This window comes from Dermacentor silvarum, chromosome 1, assembly GCF_013339745.2.
Source record: "Dermacentor silvarum isolate Dsil-2018 chromosome 1, BIME_Dsil_1.4, whole genome shotgun sequence".
In the NCBI taxonomy this organism is placed as follows: Eukaryota; Metazoa; Arthropoda; class Arachnida; order Ixodida; family Ixodidae; genus Dermacentor; species Dermacentor silvarum.
This window is the reverse complement of record NC_051154.1, coordinates 400,576,122-400,600,085: the sequence shown is the minus strand read 5'-3', so window position 1 is coordinate 400,600,085 and position 23,964 is coordinate 400,576,122. Positions and strand designations below refer to the sequence as shown.

Sequence of the window (23,964 nt, the reverse complement as noted above, 5' to 3'; positions counted from 1 at the left end):
TAAAAGTAACCACAATCACATATAACCAATGCCAAAGCAGCAGTTGATAATCGGTATGACATCGAAGTAATCTCTGTCACTTTCACATTTCACCAAAACAGTCTGCATGTCAAGTTCAAAAATACAACGAAATGAGCTACATATATATTTAAAATGCCAATTATTCTGGCAGAAATGAGATCAAAGCCGATAATATCAACATATCTTTTTTATGACATACATCTCGTTAGTAAAACATATATGTGTGAAAAATGCATTAATGCTGCTTTGTTTATGTATTGTATAAAATATTGAGTGCAGTATTTCCTTCTGAAAAAAATTCCGCCGTAACCTACAAAAAATACCCAAGGAAAGAGTTTAAATGTTTTTCCCGTTTATTCCGGAGACGCGCGCAGCGCCCCGCATGAGGCAGACGCGCTCATATCGTTCTTGGAATACCTATGCGTTTCAGCTAACTTTTCTTCAAAACACCGGATTGACCGACACCATTCGATCCATGAATGCAAGCGGAACCTGTGGATACCAAATTTCTTGACCAGGGAACGTTTTTCATCCCACCACGGACCTCAGAAGTCACCAACATCGTGAGCGCCCCGCTAAGCCTACCGGAGCGTAGGTGGTAGCGGCAGCGCCCGGCGGAACGCCGAGGAACACGGCCCTAGATGGCGGCGCAAACACCTGTGTCTGGCGCAGAGGACGCGAAGAAGACACCGAAGGCATGGATTGCCGTGATACCGAACCCCAAGCATCCAAGCCCATGACCATAGGACCAAGCAGCAGCTACAGCGGTGGCGGTCCGACGAGAACACTAAACGCTGGAGAAGAGGACTGGCAAACGGTACTCACCCTGCGACAGCGTAAAGCACAAGCAAAGGAACGCCAACAACAAGCATCGAGAAACGGAGCCAGCTCCGAAATTGCTCAAGGCCAGAACGCCTCCGGGAATAACCGACGACGGCCAAAATACCGGAAGCTTCCACCACTGCTACGCGACGATTTCAGGGTCGTCATAAGACCCCACCAAGGACTTCCAATCCGATCGCTCACCAGCCCGTTGCTCGCCGAAGCGGTCATCGAAGCATGCAACGGCCACGTACAAGGTGAGCACTTCATGCTCCGTATTAAACCGGGCTCAAATATTTTTATCGTATCGACCCCTTTGCAAGAAGTGGCGGAACGAGTACGCAAACTTACCTCCATCGTCATCAACGGCAGGCCGCATGCAGTGAACGCGTACGTGGCCACCGGAGACGAGGCTGTGCGCGGCGTAGTGCATGGCATACCGCCCCATACCCCATCTGACACCCTCAAGTTCAACTTACGTATCCGATCTCAAGGTGTGGAAATAATTCAAGCCCGCATGCTCGGAGACTCAAAGACTGCAGTGATCACATTTTACGTTACGTTTGTACCACGCTACGTCTACTACCAAGGAGGAGAGCTAGCGTGCTACCCTTACAAAAATACGGTGCAAGTATGCAAACTGTGCCAACAAGTGGGACACCGCACAGACGTGTGCCCACAACCAGAACTCCAAGTGTGCCGCACGTGTGGCACATCGGACCCCACGGAAGGGCACCAATGCACCCCACGCTGTGCCATGTGCGGGGAGCCACACCTCACAGGTGACCGTAGCTGCAAAAAAAAACTGAAGCCAAACCGTCGCCTGCAGCACACCAACGCATCTCAGCGCAACAAACCATCCTCGAAAACTGTACCACATACCAGTAGCAAGCTGCAACATAAACATCCATCCCGATGGTCCAGCTCGGAAGAGGAAGAAGCAGCCTACAGAGACCAAGAATTCCCGAGACTTGGACACGGATCTGGCAGCCGCACTCCGCGAGCGAGGCACCAATCAAGATCCAGCTCAAGATCTCGATCGGGATCCAGACATCGCAGCACGAGCCGCCATGAAACTTTCCCTTTCTCAAAACCCACAAATCTCTCCCAAACACCCTCTACAAAGTCCAGGGCTGCCCTACAGAAAGGCCAGCAACAAACCAACCCACAGGTAAGCTGGGCGCAAGTTGCGTCATCCACTGCTAAAGCCATAACTGAAAGTCCCGAATACCAACGCATTCTTGCCGAAAACAAACTCCTTAAAGCTAGCTTAGCCGAAATCAAACAAGAGCTGGCCGCACTCCGCTCCACCCAAACTCAATCCATACCCAAAAATACGGAACCGGTGATAGCTAAGGAATCTGCGAAGCCAAAACCCATCAATCAGGACACGCTGTCCAATCAGATCGCAATTTTAGCGCAGCAAATGCAGAATTTCCAACAACAAATGTGCACCGAGCTACAAAAATTAAAAACCTATGTAGATGAATCCGTCAACATCGTACGCGGCGCCATGCGCAAGCGAGCAAATGTTAGCCCGGGAGCCCCAATGCGGCGCCTGAAGGCTAGAGAGACGACGGACAGCGAAGGTATTAATCATGGCTAATCGACGTCCAAATTCAAATGAAACCCTGGAAATTTGGCAATGGAATTGTCGCACTCTCCACAATAAGATAGCCGCATTATCCCACTTCATGCAAACGGCGCCAATCCAGCCAGACATAATATGTATTCAGGAACTAGGAAATAAAATACACACCCTACTGGGCTATGTTTACCACACCCACCCCGACCACCCAAAAATCGCAACGCTGGTTCGAAAAGACATCGCAGTGAGTGTAAGCTACATGTCCCAAACAAATATTCAGCACCAAATTCTAACAATCTGGCCCTGTAAACGCAGCAAATCCAAAACCATCATAATCAAAATCTATAGCCCCCCAAGGGAACGATCCGCCAATTTCAAAGATCTGTTTTGGCATGCAAAATCCCTAGCACGAAATCAGGATAAAATATTAATACTTGGGGACTTCAACTCGCCACACACAGACTGGGGGTATCCGAGGGACTCTCCTAAAGGTCGCAACCTCGTGGAGGTGATGGAGGACCACAATATGAGGCTAGTCACCATCCTGGACTCTCCTACGCGAACAGGAAATAGCGTCACGAGAGATACTTTTCCAGACCTCACGTTTGCAAATACTTTAGACCGAATCAGCTGGACTAACCTCGAGGAAAACCTAGGTAGCGACCACAGCATCATAAGCATTTCGGTAAACTCGCCCAAGATTAGACGACCACGAGGCCAAGCAACGATCACCGACTGGAAAGCGTATCGGCAGAATAAACCAAACACTCAGCTAAACAATGCGGCGACCTGGGCAGAACAAACACGGACGGCCTATAGACGGACCACCAAGAAGGTGGCGCTAACAGACGACGTCTCGGCAGTAGACTCACATCTACTGCATCTCTGGGAAGCCAAGCGTAGCCTCATAAAACGATGGAAACGACAGAGGCATAATCGAAAACTAAAACTTAGAATAGCGAAACTGTCCCAAGAGGCGAATGAATATGCCCAACATTTGGATACAATTGTGTGCGTCCCCATGCAGGGCACCCTGCACACAAAAAAAAACGTGGGCCATACTCCGCAGTACGATGGACCCATCAGGCACTAAAACAGCCACCTCCAGAACGCTAAGGCAAATAGCTAGCGAATTCGAAGGTACGGATGAGGAACTTTTGCGGAAACTTAGAGAAACCTATATAGGAAACCCTCCCCAAAAGCAGCACTACCCTGCCTACGACGGCGCAGCTAACGATGAGCTCGATGCCCCAATAACAGTAGCGGAGGTACATGCAGCAGCGCAGTCCCTAAAGAAAAACACAGCCCCAGGCAGTGATCAAATCACTAATGCTATGATAAGAAATCTTAGTCACGAAACCCTTCATCAAATCACAGACTTCTTTAATACAGAGGTTTGGGACACCGGCTTGGTGCCGAGAGAGTGGAAAGAAGCTAAAATAATCCTCATACCCAAACGCGCGAAGGCCAAAAACTTTCAAAACCTACGACCAATCTCCCTCACATCCTGCCTAGGGAAACTATTTGAGAAAGTCGTGCCAACGCGCTTAACCGCTCACATAGAAAGCAACCAACTCTTCCCAACTTCAATGTTTGGATTTCGGCCCCATCTATCCGCCCAAGACATTTTCCTCATGCTAAAAGACGAAGTCCTAAACCCTTCAGCCGGCAGCTCTGATAGAATAGTGGTAGCGCTAGACCTTAAGAAAGCGTTCTATACCATATCGCACCAGCTCATACTGGAAGAGCTGAAAGAATTAGCTTGTGGCTCGAAAACATACGCCTACATACGCTCTTTTCTGCAAGATCGCACGGCCACCATAGGTGTCGACTCACTCCGATCGGAAGAAATACAGGTACCAGGCAGAGGGCACACCGCAGGGTTCCATCTTGTCACCACTGCTATTTAACATCGGAATGCGCAGACTCGCTCTGTCCCTGGAGACAATACCAGATCTAGGTCACGCACTGTACGCGGACGATATTACCTTATGGGCCTCGACAGGCTCAAGTGGGCATAAGGAAAACACCCTACAGGAGGCAATAAACAAAGTAGAATCCTTCACAGACATGGCGGACATGTGCTGCGCGCCGGAGAAATCGGAATTTATTCAAATTAAAGCAAAATACACGTGCACAGAACCAGAGATCCGGCTAACACTCCAAGGCCAACCAATACGGCAAGTGCAAAAACTGCGAACTCTGGGCCTCTGGTTACAAAGTAACAGCAGAGTAGATCACACCCTACTCTTGCTTAAATCTACAGTACAACAGGTGGCCCGAATGATACACAGGGTAACTTTCCACAGGAAGGGCTTTAAAGAAGACAAAACAATCAGATTGATACAAGCTTTCATAATCAGCAGGGTGACGTACAGCCTACCTTACCAGCACCCTACAAACACTGAAATACGTGCCATCAACATTCTGATACGCACGGCGTACAAAACCGCCCTGGGGCTACCTAAAAATACCGCCACAGATAGACTGGAGGCCCTAGGTTTGCACAACACGTACGAAGAGCACGCATCCGCGGTAATAATATCTCAAAGGGAAAGGCTCAATATCACCGCAACAGGCAGGACCCTGCTCGAGCACTTAGGTAATCCCCTACGACCCCAGTACCTAAACGAGGAAACCACCCCAATGCCCCGAGAAATACGGAATCGAATAATAGTTTCTCCAATACCAAAAAACATGAATCCTAAATATCATCAACCTAGAAGGCAGGCAAGGGCTAAGAATCTACAAAAGCGCTTCGGCTCGCATCCCGGAACGATCTACACGGACGTAGCTAAAATACAAAATAACAGATACTGCCTAGCGGCTGTAAGCCAACGATCGAGCGTAGCAGCCTCTACCAAAGCAAACTCAACTAGTACGGCAGAGGCGGTAGCAATCGCCCTAGCCATCAAGGATAAAGACCGGAGAGGAGAGTCAGCCTCGGTACTCACAGACTCCCAAGTAGCCTGCCGCCTCTATTTAACTAGAAACATCCCCAAGGCGGCCTTAAACATTTTGGGACATGGCTTACAAGAATATCATACCATTGTGTGGTGCCCAGCACACACGGGACTGGAGGGAAACGAAAGGGCGGATCGGCTAGCTCGCGTATTTCACATCCGAGCGCCGACGAGTCCTATCGACGAACCTCTAACAAGCTCACGTGACATCTTGGAAAACCAGCGACGTGACCGCCAAAAATTTAGTAATCCGCACCCGGACCTTACTGGGGAACAGGCTCGTGACTGGCGCTGACTACAAACGAACACGTACACAAATCTATACCGACAACACCATATAAGTCCCACACAATACGCGGACATCTATCTGTCCATGGTGCGGAGAGCGGCCCACTCTTGCCCACATTACGTGGGAGTGCAATTCGCGGCCCCCAAATATCAATTCCCCCAAATTAGGGCAAATACCCAGAAACAGGCAGTGGGAGACCTGGCTTGCTAGCACGGAACGGGAGAGCCAACTGGCTCTCCTCGACCAAGCCCAGCAAGCCGCTAAGGCCAGTGGAGCCCTGGACTGAGGGTCCCACCCACTCAACCTTCAATCCCCTTCATGGAATAAACGTTTACTACTACTACTACCTGTTTATTCCATGTTAGCTTTTACTGTTGCAACTATAGAGATTGTAGGACGGCGCGCACTATACCTTAAGTTATGCTTCGGCCACGCGCTCCGCTGTTCGCGTTTCTTTCAATCAGGATAGTACACAAAACAATGCAAGAAGCCACCACCAAGGTGCTTTGTCAGCAAACACAATAAAAAAAGCACGCACTAGTGGCTGAACAATTGCAGCATTAGACTTCCATCTCATAGTGTTAGTACAGTAGACTTCCACTAATTCGACTCTAGTTAATTCACTTTTTCGGTTAATTCAATCCTGGCCAAAGCTCCCAGCTGTCACCCATGCGTTCTTATGGGACCAAACTTTGGTTATTTTGATCCTAAAATTGACCTTTGCTGGAAAGTTTGAACTTGACCAGACGGAACGCGTGTGCCTGACCGCTATCGCGACCTAAATAGTGACCCCTTTAGGGGCAGTGTCTGTCTCGGCGGAGCTTAGGAGGCAGGGCATGCGTTGAGCACACGTCATCTCTCATTGAAAACGCCTAGGAAGATTTTCAAGCAATAGCCATAGCTTACAATGTCCGATTACGATATTCACCCGATTCTAACATGTGGCTTTTTTGTTTGTTTTTTGTAAAGAAAATTGCCCCTGAAATTGCCTGTGCGGTGCAATTGGGCATGATACCAAAAACTGCCTTTGCGACGTTTGTATACTCTAACGCATGACACAAATATATCGTGGCAAAGCTGACTTTAAAAACCATGCAGCGAAGATGACTATTTTATTAAATCTGGGGCTTTACGTGGCCCTGATACAATTACGATTGACCACCTGGGTTTCTTTAAGGTGGCGATCCCACTCCGGCGGCACGCGCTTGGCATTTTAGTCATTGTTTGCGGACGTACCTCGCTTCCTGCGCTCATTGGACGAATGTGAACTTTATTGCATTAGAAGGCTTACTTTCTGCGCTTTCCAATGGCACCTAGCATTATCACCTAGCCGTTACCTGACTGCAATCAAAAACAGCGTTTTTGTTGTACTAGCCTCCGTTGTACTGCGTTTCCGGCAAAACTGTTCAACATAACAAAATGAAATTTGCTGTGCCTTTAAATGAAATGTTATATAAGGTTTCTAGGAAGAAAAATTGCATGTAAAGCAATTAGACATTTAGATAGGTGCCAATAAAAATGGGCAAAACTATAAGAGCTTATGAATGGATATCTTTTTTTCTTTAGACAGTCGAATCTCGTTAATTCGAACTGCCGGTTTATGAATAAACCTGACGCTGCGGTCCCGTCAAAGTTATGTGTATTTCAATGGGTGAAAACGTTCGGCAATTCGAACACGAAAGCATTTGCGACGGTTAATTCGAACATACCGAGGGCCGACAATACTCTCAGCAGCGCACCAAACAACGCGGCGGCGCCTCCGACTGGCATTGCTCTGACACAGCCATAGAGCAAAAGCTTAGGAGAGACCCCTTAATGCAGCGGCGGAGGCCCAGTCCGGCCAACGAAACTGCACAGGCTGGCAAATGCTCGCTTCCCGATAACGGCAGAAAACGAAACTTTAGGGAGCGGGGTAAGCTGGCGCCGGGCTAGCTGGACTGGTGGCGCCGGCACCCCCACTCCGGCAAACGCTCGCTTCCCGATAACGGCAGAAAACGAAGCTTCAAGGGGGCGGGCTAATCTGCGCCGGGCTGGCTGCACCGGCGGTGCGCGCGCACTGAGACAGTCGAAGGTAAGGGAGCTGCGAGGGAGTTGAGAGAGAGGGCGAGGAGAGCCATCGAAGCGGCGGAGTTGCCAAGGCCAAATCCGCTTCCCTGCCACCCTCCTCCCTCACCGTCGGCGGCCGTAGCGCGCGCCCGCCCGTCGCCATGGCGGCACCGTCCGCTCCCTGAAGTTTCGTTTGCTGCCGTTATCGGGAATCGAGCGTTGGCCGGCATGGGCAGTTGTGCGCCGCGACATTTCACGAATCGTGCTATGGTGCTCGAATACTTCAAAAATACGTCCTCCTTTTAATTTGAACAAATTTTCGGGTCCCTTGGAGTTCGAATTATCGAGGTTCGACTGTAACTCAGGATGGCAATATTTAGTGGTTTTCTAGGCTACAGTGTACTTATCTATGTGAAGTTGTTTTGTGTTCTAATGAACAGTTCGTAAGTTATTGCTTCAAATTGGAAATTTATGACTATACTTAGTCACACATTACCGAAGAAGGGACAAAACTATTCAAGCTGAAACTTTGAATTTTTTTAATAATCAAGCAGCAAGCCCTTCTCTCAGATTCTATGAAGAGATAATTGGCTTATGTTAATTAGGGAATCTACAGGCCAGCAGTGTATTTAGCTAATTTTTCGGCTGGCCAGGTCCATGCAAGTTGACATTCTTTTTCATGTACGCGCTAATTCACGAGTGTTGCACATTACTAGAGCCATACAGTGTCTTGTAATTACTAGCACTCACGAGTTTTACTAAGCAGTGCTTGAAACAAAAGATTTTCAATAAATAATAAATGTCACAGGCGATTTTTGGTGGTGGCGCCATCTGTGTAAAAAGATGGCCAGCTGTTTCACGTCAGTTCTAACATTTGTCAAATGTGGCGCCACTAAACATTACAAAGCGGGCAAAACGCGGAGGGAATTGCTTCTCCAGGTTTGAGTGTTTGGCTCAGTCCAGTCACCGTGCCTACCCCACATTCCTTCAAGCACACGTGTCTGCAACCACGCCTTCAATGTAGTCCTACATAAGCTCACTTAGTTGTGGCTGCGGGGAGAAAAATATGAAAGAAAGAAAGCGCCGTGCACGGTACATTACGAGTGCATGCCAGCTAGCCAGCAGGTTAGGCTATTTTGCCACTGTGCCAAGGAAAATTGCAAATTGCCCTCGCTTCCTCCTATTTTGCAGGCTCGTAGGACAATATCTGGAAACTTGCTTTCCTCATGCGGAGAGGTGCGATGTGTGTGGCAGGGTACTGTGTTTGACTATTGTACGCGACGCCGGTTGAACGATAGGATTTATCAGCAAACAATGAGGAAGCCTTGCAGACTGCAGCGAAAAGTGCTGATGGGTGCGTGACCTGCAGCATTCCAAGCCGCGTGCTACTAACCAAATGCCACGTGTTCCGACGCCCAGTGAAGTTGTGAAACACGCGATTTCCAGTACGCTTGTTATGTTCTTTTTTTTTTTTCTCCTCAATAAATGTTTTTCCTCCTCATCCTCCAGTATGTGCTTTTCTCGTTGAAAGATATATCGCATTTACCCGTGTAATCGTCGCACTCGCATAATGGTCGCACCCCCACATTGTGCACTTTCTTTTCCCGAGTGACCATCGTACCCTCGAAAATCACTGCAGTGACTGCCGTTTGCTTGTTGCGGTGCGTGGCAGCTGATCGAGCAGTTTTCTGCCATTTCTTTTTGCAAAGCTTTTCCACCATTGCATGCACAATAGTGTGCACAACAGAATACAGTGACACATACGCTCAAAAGTCTCCGAATTCAGCAGAAAAAAGAAAAAGAGTGAGAGAGTGAGAGAAAAAGAAAGGAAAGCGTGGACAGCGCGAAAAAGGCAGACAACACGTGCACAATTTACACCATATAGACAAATGACTACTAGAAAAAGTACTTTTAGCAAATCTGTGTAGATCATGTGATCTTATTCCATAGGCTAGCGTGACCGGGGTAGCTTATAAAAGCTCTGTTACTTCTTCGAACAGTCTGTCGACACCTGGCTGTTCCACGTGACCTAACAGAGTCTGTGTGCGGGGTTGATGACAAACTTTCTCGAGGAAATCACTTCACAAACGGTCTTTTCTGCTTTTTATTTAGTCGCTCTGTTATAAATATTTCATTATTACTCTATACTCTCTACTAACCTTTACCCTTACTCTTTTACCGGCTCTCCTCAACTGTTGACTGCTGTTCAGGTGTCAGCAGACTGCGCTAGACAGTCACTGCGGTCCGTAACAATTTCCTTCCCTTTCCTTTATTTATCTATATCTGTTTATAGGCACAAAGCAATAGTGACCATTTCAAGCCTAGAACCTTCGTTTAGCGAGCTGATACTTTGCAGAATGCCAAAAAAAGAAGACAGTAGGACGAGAAAGAAACAGAACTAGTTGACGATCAACATCACTCAAGGTTCTGCAGTGAGCACTGGTCTGCAGGCCATCTGCCGAGACGGCTTTCAAAGCAGCGGCCCACGCTCACATGACAGCCATGTCAAAAGCGGCAGTGACGAACCACTAATAGCCACCATCATCAGCACTGACCATTTTACATAAAGAAAGGTTCGACCGAGCCACTGTTGAAAGTATCAGGAGGGACAAGGCCACCACGCACAGCAACAAAACAACCAGGCACAAGTTGTCCCGAAAAGAAGGAGGGGGGGCAACTACAACCGATCAGCTGTCACAGTGTCGCAACAAGGCCAGACCGGGGCTTGCTGCAACGGCGAAGGGCAGATTTTTTTCACTTTTTCCAAACATGACCGAGTGGCGTCACCTGGTGGGAGAATCTGAACTACATGCAAGATGGCGGCCGTGATACGTTCACCTTAACTGGCATTTTTGCATTTCGCCCCCATAGAAAGGCAGCCAGCGTAGCTAGGATTTGATCCTGCAACCTCGTGCTTGGCAGCTCCATGCTATGGCAACTAAGCCACCATGGCAAGTATGACTTTTGGAAATTCTGCAACACTATTGGACTCTTGCCCATTTTTCTGCTTTGTTTGGGTGCTTTAATTTTATTTCAACATTGGTTTTCCACTTTGGACACACAGAAAGTGGCTCCCACTTTCTGTCCCATTCGTGTTAAAATAAGGAAAATACTACCAAATGAATCAGTAGTGTGTTACAGCATTTTTTCTGCACCTTCTTTAATTCGACCCACTGGATAATTCACCGATTTTGTCGGTCCCGTCAGGGTCGAAATAACGGAAGTCAACCGTATTAGTAAGCAGGGCTTTTTCCCCACTCAAAATGGAAGCACTTGAGCTAGGTTAGTAATTGTCCCAAAATTTTAAGGTTAAACAGCAGGAGGTCCACAGTCCAGACCAGCTGTTGCAAGAAGGCACAGTACCTGGTGTGTTTTGAGCAGCACCAGCTCCTGGCCCATGGGGAGCAACAGGTGGCCCCTGCCCAGCAGCCGTGGATTGCCCGAGCCCCCCGACGAGCACTGGTAGCAGGCGTGCAGCACCTCGCCACCCTTGACCCCAGGCATGCTCACCAGAGTCACGTGCCACAACTCCTCGTCCATCCTGTACACGGTGCGTCCTTCACTACATTTCCCACCTTGCCATCTGTTAATTTGTCAACCAGTGTTGCAAACTGACATACAGGCAGCCCTAAATGCTTTACTTTTGCTCTTTTAACTACTTCAACACAGTAAGTCATCTGACCCAAAAACATGTCCCATCGAACTGCATTGCGAATGAATACAAAAATTGCACACACGTAACAATGAAACTAGTACGCCTAAGCATGCAGTGAAATTATTCACTTATTCAGATTGTGTCTCCTTGCACCCCTCTCTTGATCGTGCATTTTTTTCCACTTTTCTTGTAGAGAATTAAGGTGGCTGAGGAGTATTTGCTGGGATATTCATGTATGCTTCCTGTACGCCTTGACTCTGCAATGCTTCCATGACTGCTGGTACAGTCAAACCTGGTTAAGTAGTAGGCCGGGAACAATGTTTAGGTACGCACTAAACGATGTACGAACTAACCGCCAATTCCAGTTTAACGGCTACTTACCGGCCGGAAAAGAACTATACACCACGACGCTCTCAAACACACACACACTCAGACAGGCTTTATTTGCGGGTAGGCAGCAAAAAATCGGAAATCTTCACTTGCCGCGACGACGGCATATTCGAACTCGATAAGGCCGCAAGCCAAAGTCCACGAGGCCCCACTTACTAACTAAATTAACAAGCACGGTGTAACGCGCGCCCAGGCAAACATGAACACGTCTCGCTCGATGATAGCGGAAATTCGCTCTCAAAACGCTGGAGTGAGGAGGCACGGCAGCAGCAGCGAGCGTGCTGTCTCTTGCTTCCACGCGAACTAGACATCGAAAGCACAGCGCATACGAAGCTACTGGCACTAGTTGCACTTTGTCTGCAGATCGCCTTGAAGATGAGGCCCGCACGGACGCGCACTTTTTCCACGTCGCAGATTGCTTTCAAGATACGGCGACGGCCCCTTTCTCACCTCCTCCACATGGGGTTCAATCGGGTCTAGGTGGGGCAATCTTTGCGACTATGCTTAAACCACAATTGCACATCAAGCGGGTACGTATTAACGAGGTTTGCCTATCTTTACAGAACGAAATGTCTTCGCATAATCTATGAAAGCCATATGAAGAGGTTGGTTGCACTCCACAGGTTTCTCAATTACCAGGCTGTGATCCATTGTAGAATACCACTTTCTGAAGTCAGCCTATTTTCTTGGTTGACTAACTGAAGTGTCCCGATTCTATAGGAAAAATTGTCTTGGTGAATATAGTCACGTGGTAGTGACGGCGAAGAACACAGCAGCAAAACTGTGAATGATGAAAGCAACTTTTTATTGGGCGAACTTGTGCCCACAAAAGCAAGCGACACTCAAAGCACAATGATAGCGGCAAGCACAGTCAGCGATCGGTGAAATCCAATCAGCAGGTGAAGCGCGTCGGCTTTTATACACGAGTCTTCGTAGGTTCCAGAGTTTCTTTTCTTGAGACTCACGAAAACTGATCACCCCTCATTGGCAATGGGATGAAGTATTACTGCACGTTTGTGACTCGTTTGGTTTTTTTTTACTGGTGCATAACCATCGAGTTTTCTTGCATGCACTCATATGCATGGTTCGATGATGCTATGGACGTGCACATTGGTTGTTGTTCTGCAAGTGAGTCAAGCGGCAATTCCTTCAATTCGAATTGTAATACAGTAGGCTCCACTTAAAAGGAACTTGAAGGTACAAAAAAAATGTGTTCCGTTTATCCGAAGTTTCGTTTAAGCGAGGGACATGCACATCCCCGAAATCGATTTATTCAAAACGCGTCCGAGAGTGTTTATATTGCTGCGATAATAAACAAGGACTTTACTGCGTCCTGCTTTAAATATTGGAGCTTCATTTGTGCAAAGATGTGCTCACTAGCTAAAAAATTCTGTGTAGTCCTCGTGTTCAAAATAGCATGGCAGACTTTCAACTGCATCGCTTGCCGTCAGGTGTGAAACAGTAATGCGCACTGGAACAGTAATACCAATGCCTTTGTCAATAGTATCAGTCATCACCACGAACTTCAATAATATTTCAGCTGCTTCTACAAAGCATGTAACAAGGCCATCATGTGAGGTAATCTTATTCACGGCGGTGTGAACAAAGCAACAGTGGTAGCCCGACTGCAAGTCCTCTCAATAGAAACACTGTTGCAACTTAGACATCTTTAATTTACATAAAGTTTCGAGCAACTGCTTGATAGATTGCATTTTCTTCGTTATTTATAGCATCACCATTTGACATGTTTGGCGTAGTACTTTTCCTGGTCCATATGCCAATGATGTTGCTGGTGGTTCCGGTTAAAGTTACGTTTAACTGGAGTCTGCAAAAAGATGGATTCCGTTTAACCAAAGTTAGCCAATACTGAGCCCATGGGCAGCCAACCAAAATTGATGTCAATGTTCCGATTATCCGGCATTTCTGTTTAAACGAGTTTCGTTTATCTGGAGTTCACTGTGTCTATTGAAGTGTACCTACCTTTTTTTTTTTGTAACTCTGATTATAAGTATTTATGCAAGCCAATCTGCATTCATGAATAAACAATGCATGCTTACTAATGGAAAATATTTTTTTTGTCACTTCATGGTCACTAAAAAAAATTGCAGTAATTTTCGTCTTGAAATAGGTCTCTCTGAAGGTTTTAAATCTACAATAAAAAAAATAGACCCTGGGGGGTGGAATGGGCCAGATGATCAACCAGTCATTAGAATGAGTGCACAGTGCATACCTGGAGCACCCGGCCACAAGGATGCAAGTGGGATCGCACGACCACTGGGTCACACTGAGCATCAGCTGGGTTTCCAGGGGGTGACCGCCAAACAGCAGCGTATCACGCACCTGCACGCAATGCTCAGTTAGTAGACTGCGCTTCACCGGAGTGCACTCAAAACAAGCATATCGTTCAGCAAGTTTTTTGTTCCACACTTTTTTTTTGTCAGCAATTTGATGTCTTGGCAATCCTGACAGCAAAGTAACAGGCAAAGGACCCTCAAATGGCTAAGGATGTTAAAGGGACGCTGAAACCGATTGACAATTTATTGACCCTTTTCACGGGGCAGTTTGTTCTAGAGAAACGAGATGGCACTTTCGACGACCACGCAGGAATACGAAACCATTACCGCTTCTACCTTGCTTCTGTGCGATCATCTGTCGGAAATGCAACCGAGTTTTCGCTAACCCACTGTGCTACAATCATGCTGGATTAAATCATGTGAATTGAAGGGCGTGTGCAGAAAGTTGGCTGCAAAAATAGTGACAGACATTATAAGGAATGTAATGAATATGTGTGGCCAAGTTCGCGGACTGCTGCTGCAACTGTCCGTACACGTTTCTGGCACTTCAAGATGTACGGCTTCCCTCGAGGATACGGGAATTTGCTCATCAGCCAGCGTTGTATAGTCAACCTTCAAACAAAGGGCTTCAGTCCCGGAACGTTGGAAAGAGTGAGCACTGCTCGTTCAACAATGATTAAGCAAGTAGCGCCGCTTTCTGTCACAGTAGGTTTCGCGCACAGTATCTACACATAGCTAACCCCAATCAGCACGGAAACTTACACTCTTTCGCCAACGTGTCAAGAATAAGTGAATGGGCGCACACTTGAATATATGCGCATTATATACGCACAATAAATGATGGTACTACACCGATAGCGCACGAATGGTCGAATCTGAATGTTTCGCGACGGTCCACAATAGTAAGCGAGTTACTAGCGGTAATACGCATTTGCTACAAGGTATTAGATTGTACAGAACAGATACGTTTAAGCCTTGTGTACAGCAAGAACAAATCTAACGGAACTGAGCACACCCGCGAGTGATTGGGCAGATAATAATCAGATAGTGCCCGCACCGAGGAACTACCGAGCAAGAAACGCGACAAGCCGCTGCGTCAAAATATTTGCCAAATAAAGAACGAAGAGCAAAACACTCTAATCCCGATTCAATTCACGAGCGGAAAGTTTGGATAGCTTGGAATACATATTCAGCCCCACTTTTAGGGCAAGCACCATATACGCTGCTCGCGCCGTTTGGACGTAGCTTAATCAGCTCCGAAAGCGCTTTTGCATGTTCTCCGAATCTGTGGCCAAAGCTTCGCATCATTCACCCAGTCACCGTCTACGATACCTCCCGAAACAGCGGTTTGCCAAGCAACACCGGCGTCATACACATCCACTGTAAACACGAAGGCATTTGAGGCAAGCAATGTGCATGTCACCACGTGATCAAACATGGCAGCGCCCACGGGATCGCCGTGAAAAGGGTCAATAAATACCGAGTTGGTAGGGTAGGTTTTTGTGATCATTAATAGACAGATGTATGCGCTCTACATGAAGCGTGTAATTTACTACAGTAGAACCCCGTGGATACATTTTTCATGGGACCGTAAAAAAAAACCGTAAGAGCCGAGAAACAGGAAAAATTGAGAAATGAGAGTAGTATTGAACTGCACGCATTATTTTAATTCTTACGTGTGAAAAAAAGTCGTAGTTTCGCATGAAAGCCGAAGCATCGATTGCGATAGCAAATTAGTAGACAGCTATGCAAAGTAAGGATAGTAGTTTTATTGTACATATAAACTTGCAAACATTCGCTTATTGACTATTAACAAGCATGGTGTCAGTGCCCACAGGCAAACATGGACACATCACAGTCGGTAAGCATGGACACACGCTGTCAAACGCTGGCGTGAGGATCGCCGAGTGACCTTAGTACTGTTGTCCATCGCTTCAACGCAAACTGAGCGCAGAGAACACACAGCATGCACAAAGCTACGAGCCGCCGACGCACCTACACTGCCTAGACTCTGCCCCCAACGGAGTTCCCTTTCAAGATACGGCCTGCACGACCGCGCACTGCCGCGCAGTACGCAGTTGATGCGAAAGTACAACGCTGCCCGCTATCCCTCCCTCGCCCGTGACTTTGCTACCCCCCCCCCCCCCTCGCTCCCTCGGTGGTGCCTCGAGCACAACGGAAGGCGTGCTTTCTCCCCACTTTTATTGCGCGTGCGAGATGTAGCCGCGGTCGTCGGCTCCCCTCGCACCATTCACTCACACATACAGCATACGGCGCCCGGTGTTATCGCCCTTGGACTTTATACAGAACATCTATGCACCAAAACCAATTCAAGGGCCACAATGCGTCATAGACACCATCTTTAGATAGAAAATACAGATCTCAAAGACCATGCTTTTGCTGGCGGAAACCGAAAATACGTCATAGGTGTCGCCCCCGGCACTTTGGGCGGCCAATCACATAAGCCACCAAGCCAAGCGACATGAAAAGTGAAAATGGCCATTTGGGCTGGCGCAGGGTGGCAGTTCGGAACGTACGATGAGGGAAAGGTCCCACAGTTGCGACGCAACAGCGGGGTTACCAATGCATTGGTTTCTATGGGGGCTATGCTGAGACCAGCCGAAAACGACGTAACAGCCGGGAAAACGCAGCACCCGGGAACGTAACAGCGAGGTTCTACTGTACAAGGTTTTAAAAATGCTACCGATTGCACCGGCACCACTGTTTGGAGCTTTCAGCAGCCCCTTCACATGCAATGCAGTGTGGGTGAGTGATGTCACTCAGGCGAGCGAACCGACTGGCTACCCACATTTCGTCATCAGGAATGCTTGAAACATGCTGCTACATTAAGCTTAGTTTTAATAGCATACCTATGCAAAGTAATTTGTGTACTCTTAAAAATAAGTGCACAAATACAATAAATGTAGACGTTTCTTCAAACCAATGGCCACCTTCCACCTCAGGATGCGGATTGTCTGCAACGGCTCTGGCAATAGGGCAGCCGATGAGACGTGGAGGAGGTTCTCACGTGAAAATAGGAGCAGCGATGTCTTCTTTGGCGGCAGGAACATGCATGGTGCCAGCGCTATATTATGCTAGTCTTGCACTGCGGGTGCGTGCAGGAAGCAAACTGCAGCGACTATACGCTATAGAAGACGCAAGCGCTGCATGTCAACACCAACCTCTTAAGTCAACACAGTGGTCACCTGGCGTTTTGAAAAGAAAGGTGTTACTGCAGGTTCCGGATTTGTCCGGGAGTCAAGTTTTGGTATAATTTCCGCAAAATGGTAGCCGAAAAATATCCTAACAAGCCGAGATCTGGAAAAAAAGCATTGCAAAGGCAATTGAACATTGCTTACAATGCATCAAAATGACCGTCAGAGAGCCGCCATCTTGAGTTAGATTTTGGCGTAATGGTACTCTCTGCACCTCCTGCACAAAATGTGTGGGTTTGATTCCCCATGCCAACGTACCTTCTTTTGTTTTTGAATTGAAGAGCAGAAGAAACGGTATAAATAGCCCATTGTCCCACATTTACAAGTCAGTCGTGGCTTTTTTTTATTTGTGCAGATGGCTACAAAGAAATGTTACAAATGAATTCTTAGGATTTACGTGCTAAAATCACGATTTGATTATGAGTCGCGCCGTAGTTGGGGAACTCTGGATGAATTTTGACCACCAGGGATCTTTAACATGCCCCCAATGCACGGGACACGTGCATTTTTACATTTCACCCCTATCAAAATGCGGCAGCTGCGGCCGGGCCCGCAACCTGACGACGAGGACAAACAAGGGGACACACACAAGAGCCACCTTCAACAAATGCTTTATTAGACAAATTTATAGGCATACAAATCACGTTCAGAAGAGACAGTTATTTTTTCTGACAAAGCAACTGAAGGCACACACTTCAGAGTACGCATGGCACCTTTGCCTGCGCGCGATTTGTATGCCTATAAATTGGTCTAATAAAGCATCTGTTGAAGGTGGCTCTTGTGTGTGTGTGTCCTCTCGCTTGTCCTCTTCATCAATAGGCTTAAAACAACCTTCAGCTGCTTTGTAGCTTGTACATAAGCTCGCAGCAATGCGGCAAACGCCCCTACGGCAGCATCCGTCTCTTTTTGCTGCATGTAGCATTTGGCTGCATTTGCTGCTTGTGTCAGCACACGAAGGAGGTAGGACATAGCGAGGGCGGCACGGTGTAAAAGTTGGGGGTGGACGCTGCAGCTTGAGGGGTAATGTTTAGCCACTCGTGTCTGTTATTATAGCGCATTGACACAAAATTCTAGCGAGAAAGTATTTCTTGAGATACTTTCTGTGCGTACAAAAAAAAGAAAAAAAAAACTTTAGGCCCTTCAAAAATGCATGCAAGATTGATGGCAAATTATAGGTGATGTCTAAAGCACACGTGACATTTCGTCGTCCACTGTTTCTGGAGACCACCGCCTTGGTGAGCCAACAGCCAATCTGTGTATTTGGAGCTGGCTCTTGCCTATCTCTTTTTTCTATACTACAAAGTGAATTCAATGGAACTTCAATTTTCCAAGCATTTTGACATGTTCCAATTGCCTCAGGACTAGCAGCGACATTGCTCTCGCATCTGAAATTTCATCATCGAAAGCACCAAAGACAGCCTGTCCACGAATGCTATTTGGCTCTCATGGTCATGAGAACATTCTCACTAATAGATAATAGCTAATTTCAAGTTAAATAAATGAAAATGTCAAAACAAATACGATTCCATCTTGGCACTGCGCATGGCCCTCGAGATGGCAGCCCCATGCTGGGTAACGTAGTCTACTATGGCATGTCGTGACGAGCCCTTTCATCCACGCGACACTCAACTTTTGGCCACAGCGTTGCTCTCTTGGCTTCTCTGCTGTGTAGCTTCCAGCGCACTAGCAGAGACGAAAAGTGAGAGAAAGCCGAGTATTAGTGCGACAGCTCCACTTATAGTTGAATTCGAAAAATGTTTCGCCGCATGAGATACATGGGACAACGTACAATAGTGAAGCTATTCTACGATTAGTTGGAAAAGTTTTTCAAGGCCCCTTTAAGACTACACTCTGAGTAGTTCCGTACAGCACTGTGGAAGCTACAGGTTTCTTCGACCAATCAGGGGCAGTGAACCCCTCTTAAAGGTGCCCTGTTGTCTGCTAGTGTAGCGCAGGTGGCAATATTTTCTACCACTGCTACCGCAGTCAGTAGATGCTTTGTTCTACATTCGCTCTGGCACCAAAAAGGCACGAGTCTTAAAGATATCTCGAGATACAGAGGAAAAGGGTTGCAGAGACAGCAGAAACGGAGGGTTCGGAAGGAGCACTCGGCCAGTGTCGCACACAGGATGGTGGCGCCATCTCTCTTGCGAAACATCCACTCATATGTGATGTGCTTGCTAACATTCACAAGTGCAGCCGTTTCCTTAATTAGAATTCGTGCACGTTTACCACGCTCCTTCCGCACTGTTCCAAGCCAACTTATTTGTTCCTTTTACGTAAAAGAGCAGCTTGGAACAATACCACACAAGCAAGTCTGCGGACGCCATTTTTCCGAAGGACGAAGCACTACCCAGGAGGGAGTCCTCTGCAGCGTTGTGGCTGTACAGACTACACGTATGAATTTAGCCACAGTCAAATCAATTGTTTGTACTTTTTAAATGCAAATTAATATCTGTATGTGAGCATTGCATTCATTTTTTTTCTCTGCACGTTTTCGTTCGAACAAGTGTAACTATTTCCAGTGTCATAAAGCCTCAATAAATATTTTAATAAAGAATGAAGCAAACTCGCGCAGTAAACCGCCCTGCAACCAGCAGAGAAGCTTCCAAGTACCACACAAAGCACATGCTGACAAGACCACTTGTCAAGGCCATTTAGTCATCTTAACGGGTTCCAAACTGTGGTACTGCATCTTGCTGCACAAAGAACCTGTGCTCACGGGTCGCGTAGGCTTGGCTCTGCTGCATGGAACTACCGAAACGGAGTATAGCTGCGATAATTCAAACAAAAAATGGGTTTCTTGCTTTCGTCACATGCAATTCGGCAAAAAAAAAAGAAAGAAAGACTCGAACAGCCATTAGCTGTCAGGAGGACATACGATAGCCACTGTTGTATGCAGCTCTGAAGGCTGGACGGGGCAAACATGCGCCACGCATGCTGCGGGACCGGCTCACTATCTAGGGGAGACACTCACCAGGCGCAACGGTCTGCCAGGAACAAAGTACCACCACTGCAGCCGGTAGGAGCACATAGGAGGGAGTTCCCGTATTCGATCGGGCTCGGCCACATAAGAGAGCAGCCACTGTCCCCCCGCCAGGAAGCCCAAGAACACGGTCCTGCAGCCAGCATCGGGCACTCCATCAGCATCCCACTCCAGGACAAAAACAAATCTTCAATGGGCTCTGTCCTACAAGTTGCCTTACCTGTCTTTCTGTATAGCAACTGGAACAAAAGGCTGACAAAGGCTTTTGCTCCAAATACCGTGCAGCTTGCAGGCCAGCAGCATGCACACTTTTGTAACATAACTGCATCTACTACAACACCTTTCCAAACCCCAAGAGGAAATTGCCTGAGAAAAATATAATAAAAAGAGTAGTGAATAATTTGGCATGTTCATGGGTATCTGCAAAATGTGACACTAATGTAATAAACTTGAGAAGGCTAGAGAAAGTAATGAAGAAAGTATGTAATGCATGCACGGTTGCACCTCATCACATTTGCACTGATCATACCAGCCAATCCTGGGCCATCATTGACCATTTTTCTTTCCTTGGCACACATTTTGTTACTCTAACAGGACACCAGTTACTTGCCTTAATCATTACACTGCCAAGCTGTACTGCAGTCTCCTTGCTACACCAATCATTTTTCGTTTATGGCTGAATGCATTGCATACATGGAGAATTGTCAGGTTTCTTCATTTTATTCCAAGTGTCAGCCCTTCCCAGGTGATGAATTCCCCATGATACTGACACGTGTACCTGTTTCTATCACGGGTGACCACTTTTCACCGGCTAAGAAATGTTAAACGTTATCACTCAGTGCAGGACACGCCTGCATGTATCAAAAGTTTCTCAAATGTTATAGAATATAGATGGTTCTATCCGTCGTCTGTTGTCACCAAACCTTGTGTAATCTGATCGTATGCGTGATGCGAATTGTGTAGCACTTTCTCGAAGACTTGTCGGCACCAGCACCAGCAATTTCTCGGGAACCTGCGATGACTCATGTATAAAAGCAGACGTGCTTGACCTGCCGATCAGATTTCCGACGATCGCCGACTGTGTCTGCCGCTATCATTGTGCTTTGAGTGTAGCCCGTTTTTCTTGGCACAGGTTCACCACATAAAGAGATATTTTCGTCATTTACAGTTTTACTTGTGTGTTCTTGACCACCACTACCACGTGACAATAGGCTTCTCATCAATCCTCTCTTTAAAGCCCAGATTTACATTCTCGTTAGCCCTACTTATGATCCTAAAATAACTAGTTCCATTTGCCACTCTGGAGCTGTCCCTGGCAGATGGCAAGTGAAGCTGCAACAATAAATAAATCATTAATTTGGCACTTTACGTGGAAAGTACTCACAGCATGCCCTGCAGAAGTGACTGGGCTAAATATGGCATGCAACAGTTGGTAAGCGTGCGGGGTTTCATGTTCCAAGGGAATGTGCAGACATCTTAGTGCAGAGGTCATTTGGAGGTCAACGTGCGGGATTAAACTGCATGCACTGTGAAAGAATACCTTCAAGCAAAATTTCAGCACGAGTACACCGGTGGGTTAGCTAGAAAAATAGTGTATACCTAGCAGTCCTACTTAGGCAGCATTTGGTACGTACATCTGGCCTTTTTAAGTGTGAGGCGGTTTGAGCATTTCCACACACAGTTTGCAGGAGGTTTTCCCAGAGAGCATAAAATTCAGTTTATCGGCAATATGTTGCTCACCATTTCAGCAAGTTTGGATCTGAACGTACAAAAAATGTATAGTTTTGCCGATTATTTGGCTTATTTGTCACAGTAACTCACACACCTCATAGTACATAGTATCAGAGTCTAGATCAAACTTTATCAGAAGCTCTCGAACGTTTGCATCGTTCAAGGACCACCTTTTACACAGATCTGCCATTTCAGGAAACTAGAGATGGCAGAGCATGGGGACGCAGCCCAGCGACGCCGATCAATCAGCTTTATCGTGCCAGCTGTTGCATACAGATAAAAGTTGCTACGCAATTTCAGTTCAACCAACTTCTGGGTAGATGATACAACCTCTACACAGGGGTTTCACATTCACTATCGGGAAAAGCAGGGAGTGAGTGGAAATAGCGGCACAGCTTTATTCGGGCACAGCCACGGATGTGCACACGCACCCACTTGCACACTCATGTGCTCCAGGCATGTTGTGGCGGCTGCAGAAACATTATGCAAGAATACGCTACTTTGTTTCCTATAAGAACAAAACAAATAAAAAAACACGAGCACTCATGCTGAGATGTATGGCCGCCATTATGCTTGACCCATAAAATCAGGACTCTCCCTAGCAGCACAATTGTGACAAATGCTGGCGGTAAGGATAAAGCATTGAATGCTCTGGAAGGAAGATGCATTCAGCTACCACCTTCGAGGCACCCCAATCGGGAATACCCAGTACCCTCCGCAGGAGAAACAAAAAGGAGCTCAAAATGTGTTCAGGTTAAGTTTGACGGGGGCTGCACTGTTATATCGAACACTATCACGAACAGTACGGTAGGCCAATAAACTCGGAGCCAAGACCTAGTACCCTGTGTGAGCAAATGGGAGGAGCGAGATGCCAAGCGAGCTTTATTTGCCCAGCTGTGGCCACCTTCCGAGGCCAAGGAGGTCCACACTCACCCACTGCGCAGCACATCCTCGGGAACCAGCTGCGATAGGAGGAAGCGCTGGGAAGCCAGAGGGGGCTGCCGTCGCTGGTCCCCCCACACCTGCACATCCACCAACCATGGAGCTCAAGCAGCCAAAATGGATACTAACATTTGCAAAGTTGTAGAAACTAGGAGTACGCCAAATATTAAAATGTTTTCAACAACAAATCCAATATTCAATTTTGACTTTGAGTCCAACAGTCAATATTGGTTAAGTATCGTTCTTAAATATTTAATATCGCCAACTGCGTGTGATCAAGCATACAATTGGTGCAATTGTGTGACCTTGGCGGCCATAGCAGACACAAAACATGATAAGCTTCGTAGAGGAGCACAATCGCTCAGGGAGTCACTTTTCCAGCCTGGCACTCACTAATGAGTCTCAAGTAGTATTCGTGTAAACTGCTCATTTGCTCCTAATGCTACATTATGCTTTAATAAACAACTTTTCATAAAATGTGCAATGTAATTACCAAGAATCACTAACACTGATTATAGGTCATTTTATATTAGTGGTAAAAACAGCTGTTGATTATTGAAAAACTGAAAAAGTATTTCACATTTGGTTTGCTGCTGGCACAATTCTGTCTCAAAAATTACTCTTTGCATATCCTCAGTGGAAGCACTACCCTCAGGTAAAACACTGAGCAAGTGCAGTTGTGTACCAATAAGGCCAGGTGTGACAATGCCGCTTGTAAAAAGAAGAAAGACGCTTCTCCTGGCTGAGCCCACATATGTGCAGATACTCCCTCGGAGTAAAGCAAGTATCAGAGTAAACTGTTTCGAGATCTCCGATGCCTCTCAGCATTTCTTCTAGCATTTGACGTCACAAATGTTGTGCTAGCGCGTTTTTAAAGGGGTACTGACACAACATTTTTACTTTTCTTTTGCTTTAAATGAAGGTTCTTGACCGCAATGCCGCATAAGAAATACTGGCAAGCAAGCCTTTTTAGAAATGTATCTTAACTTAGAACCATGAATGACTTGGTCGAAATGATGCCT

The 23,964-nt window shown here is 46.8% G+C and overlaps 1 protein-coding gene across 7 annotated transcripts in view; it reads right to left on the bottom strand.

The window, feature by feature from the left end:
* LOC119437550 (uncharacterized) overlaps positions 1–23,964 on the bottom strand; it is a 110,141-nt gene that overhangs the window by 74,436 nt on the left and 11,741 nt on the right. For all 7 annotated transcript variants that reach the window (XM_049660696.1, XM_037704550.2, XM_037704551.2 and 4 more), the window contains exons 3-6: positions 22,934–23,022; positions 20,261–20,402; positions 14,005–14,114; positions 11,093–11,270 (exon numbers count right to left, since the gene is read on the bottom strand). In XM_049660696.1, coding sequence (XP_049516653.1) covers positions 11,093–11,270; positions 14,005–14,114; positions 20,261–20,402; positions 22,934–23,022 — 519 coding nt within the window. The remainder of the gene's footprint in view (positions 1–11,092; positions 11,271–14,004; positions 14,115–20,260; positions 20,403–22,933; positions 23,023–23,964) is intronic.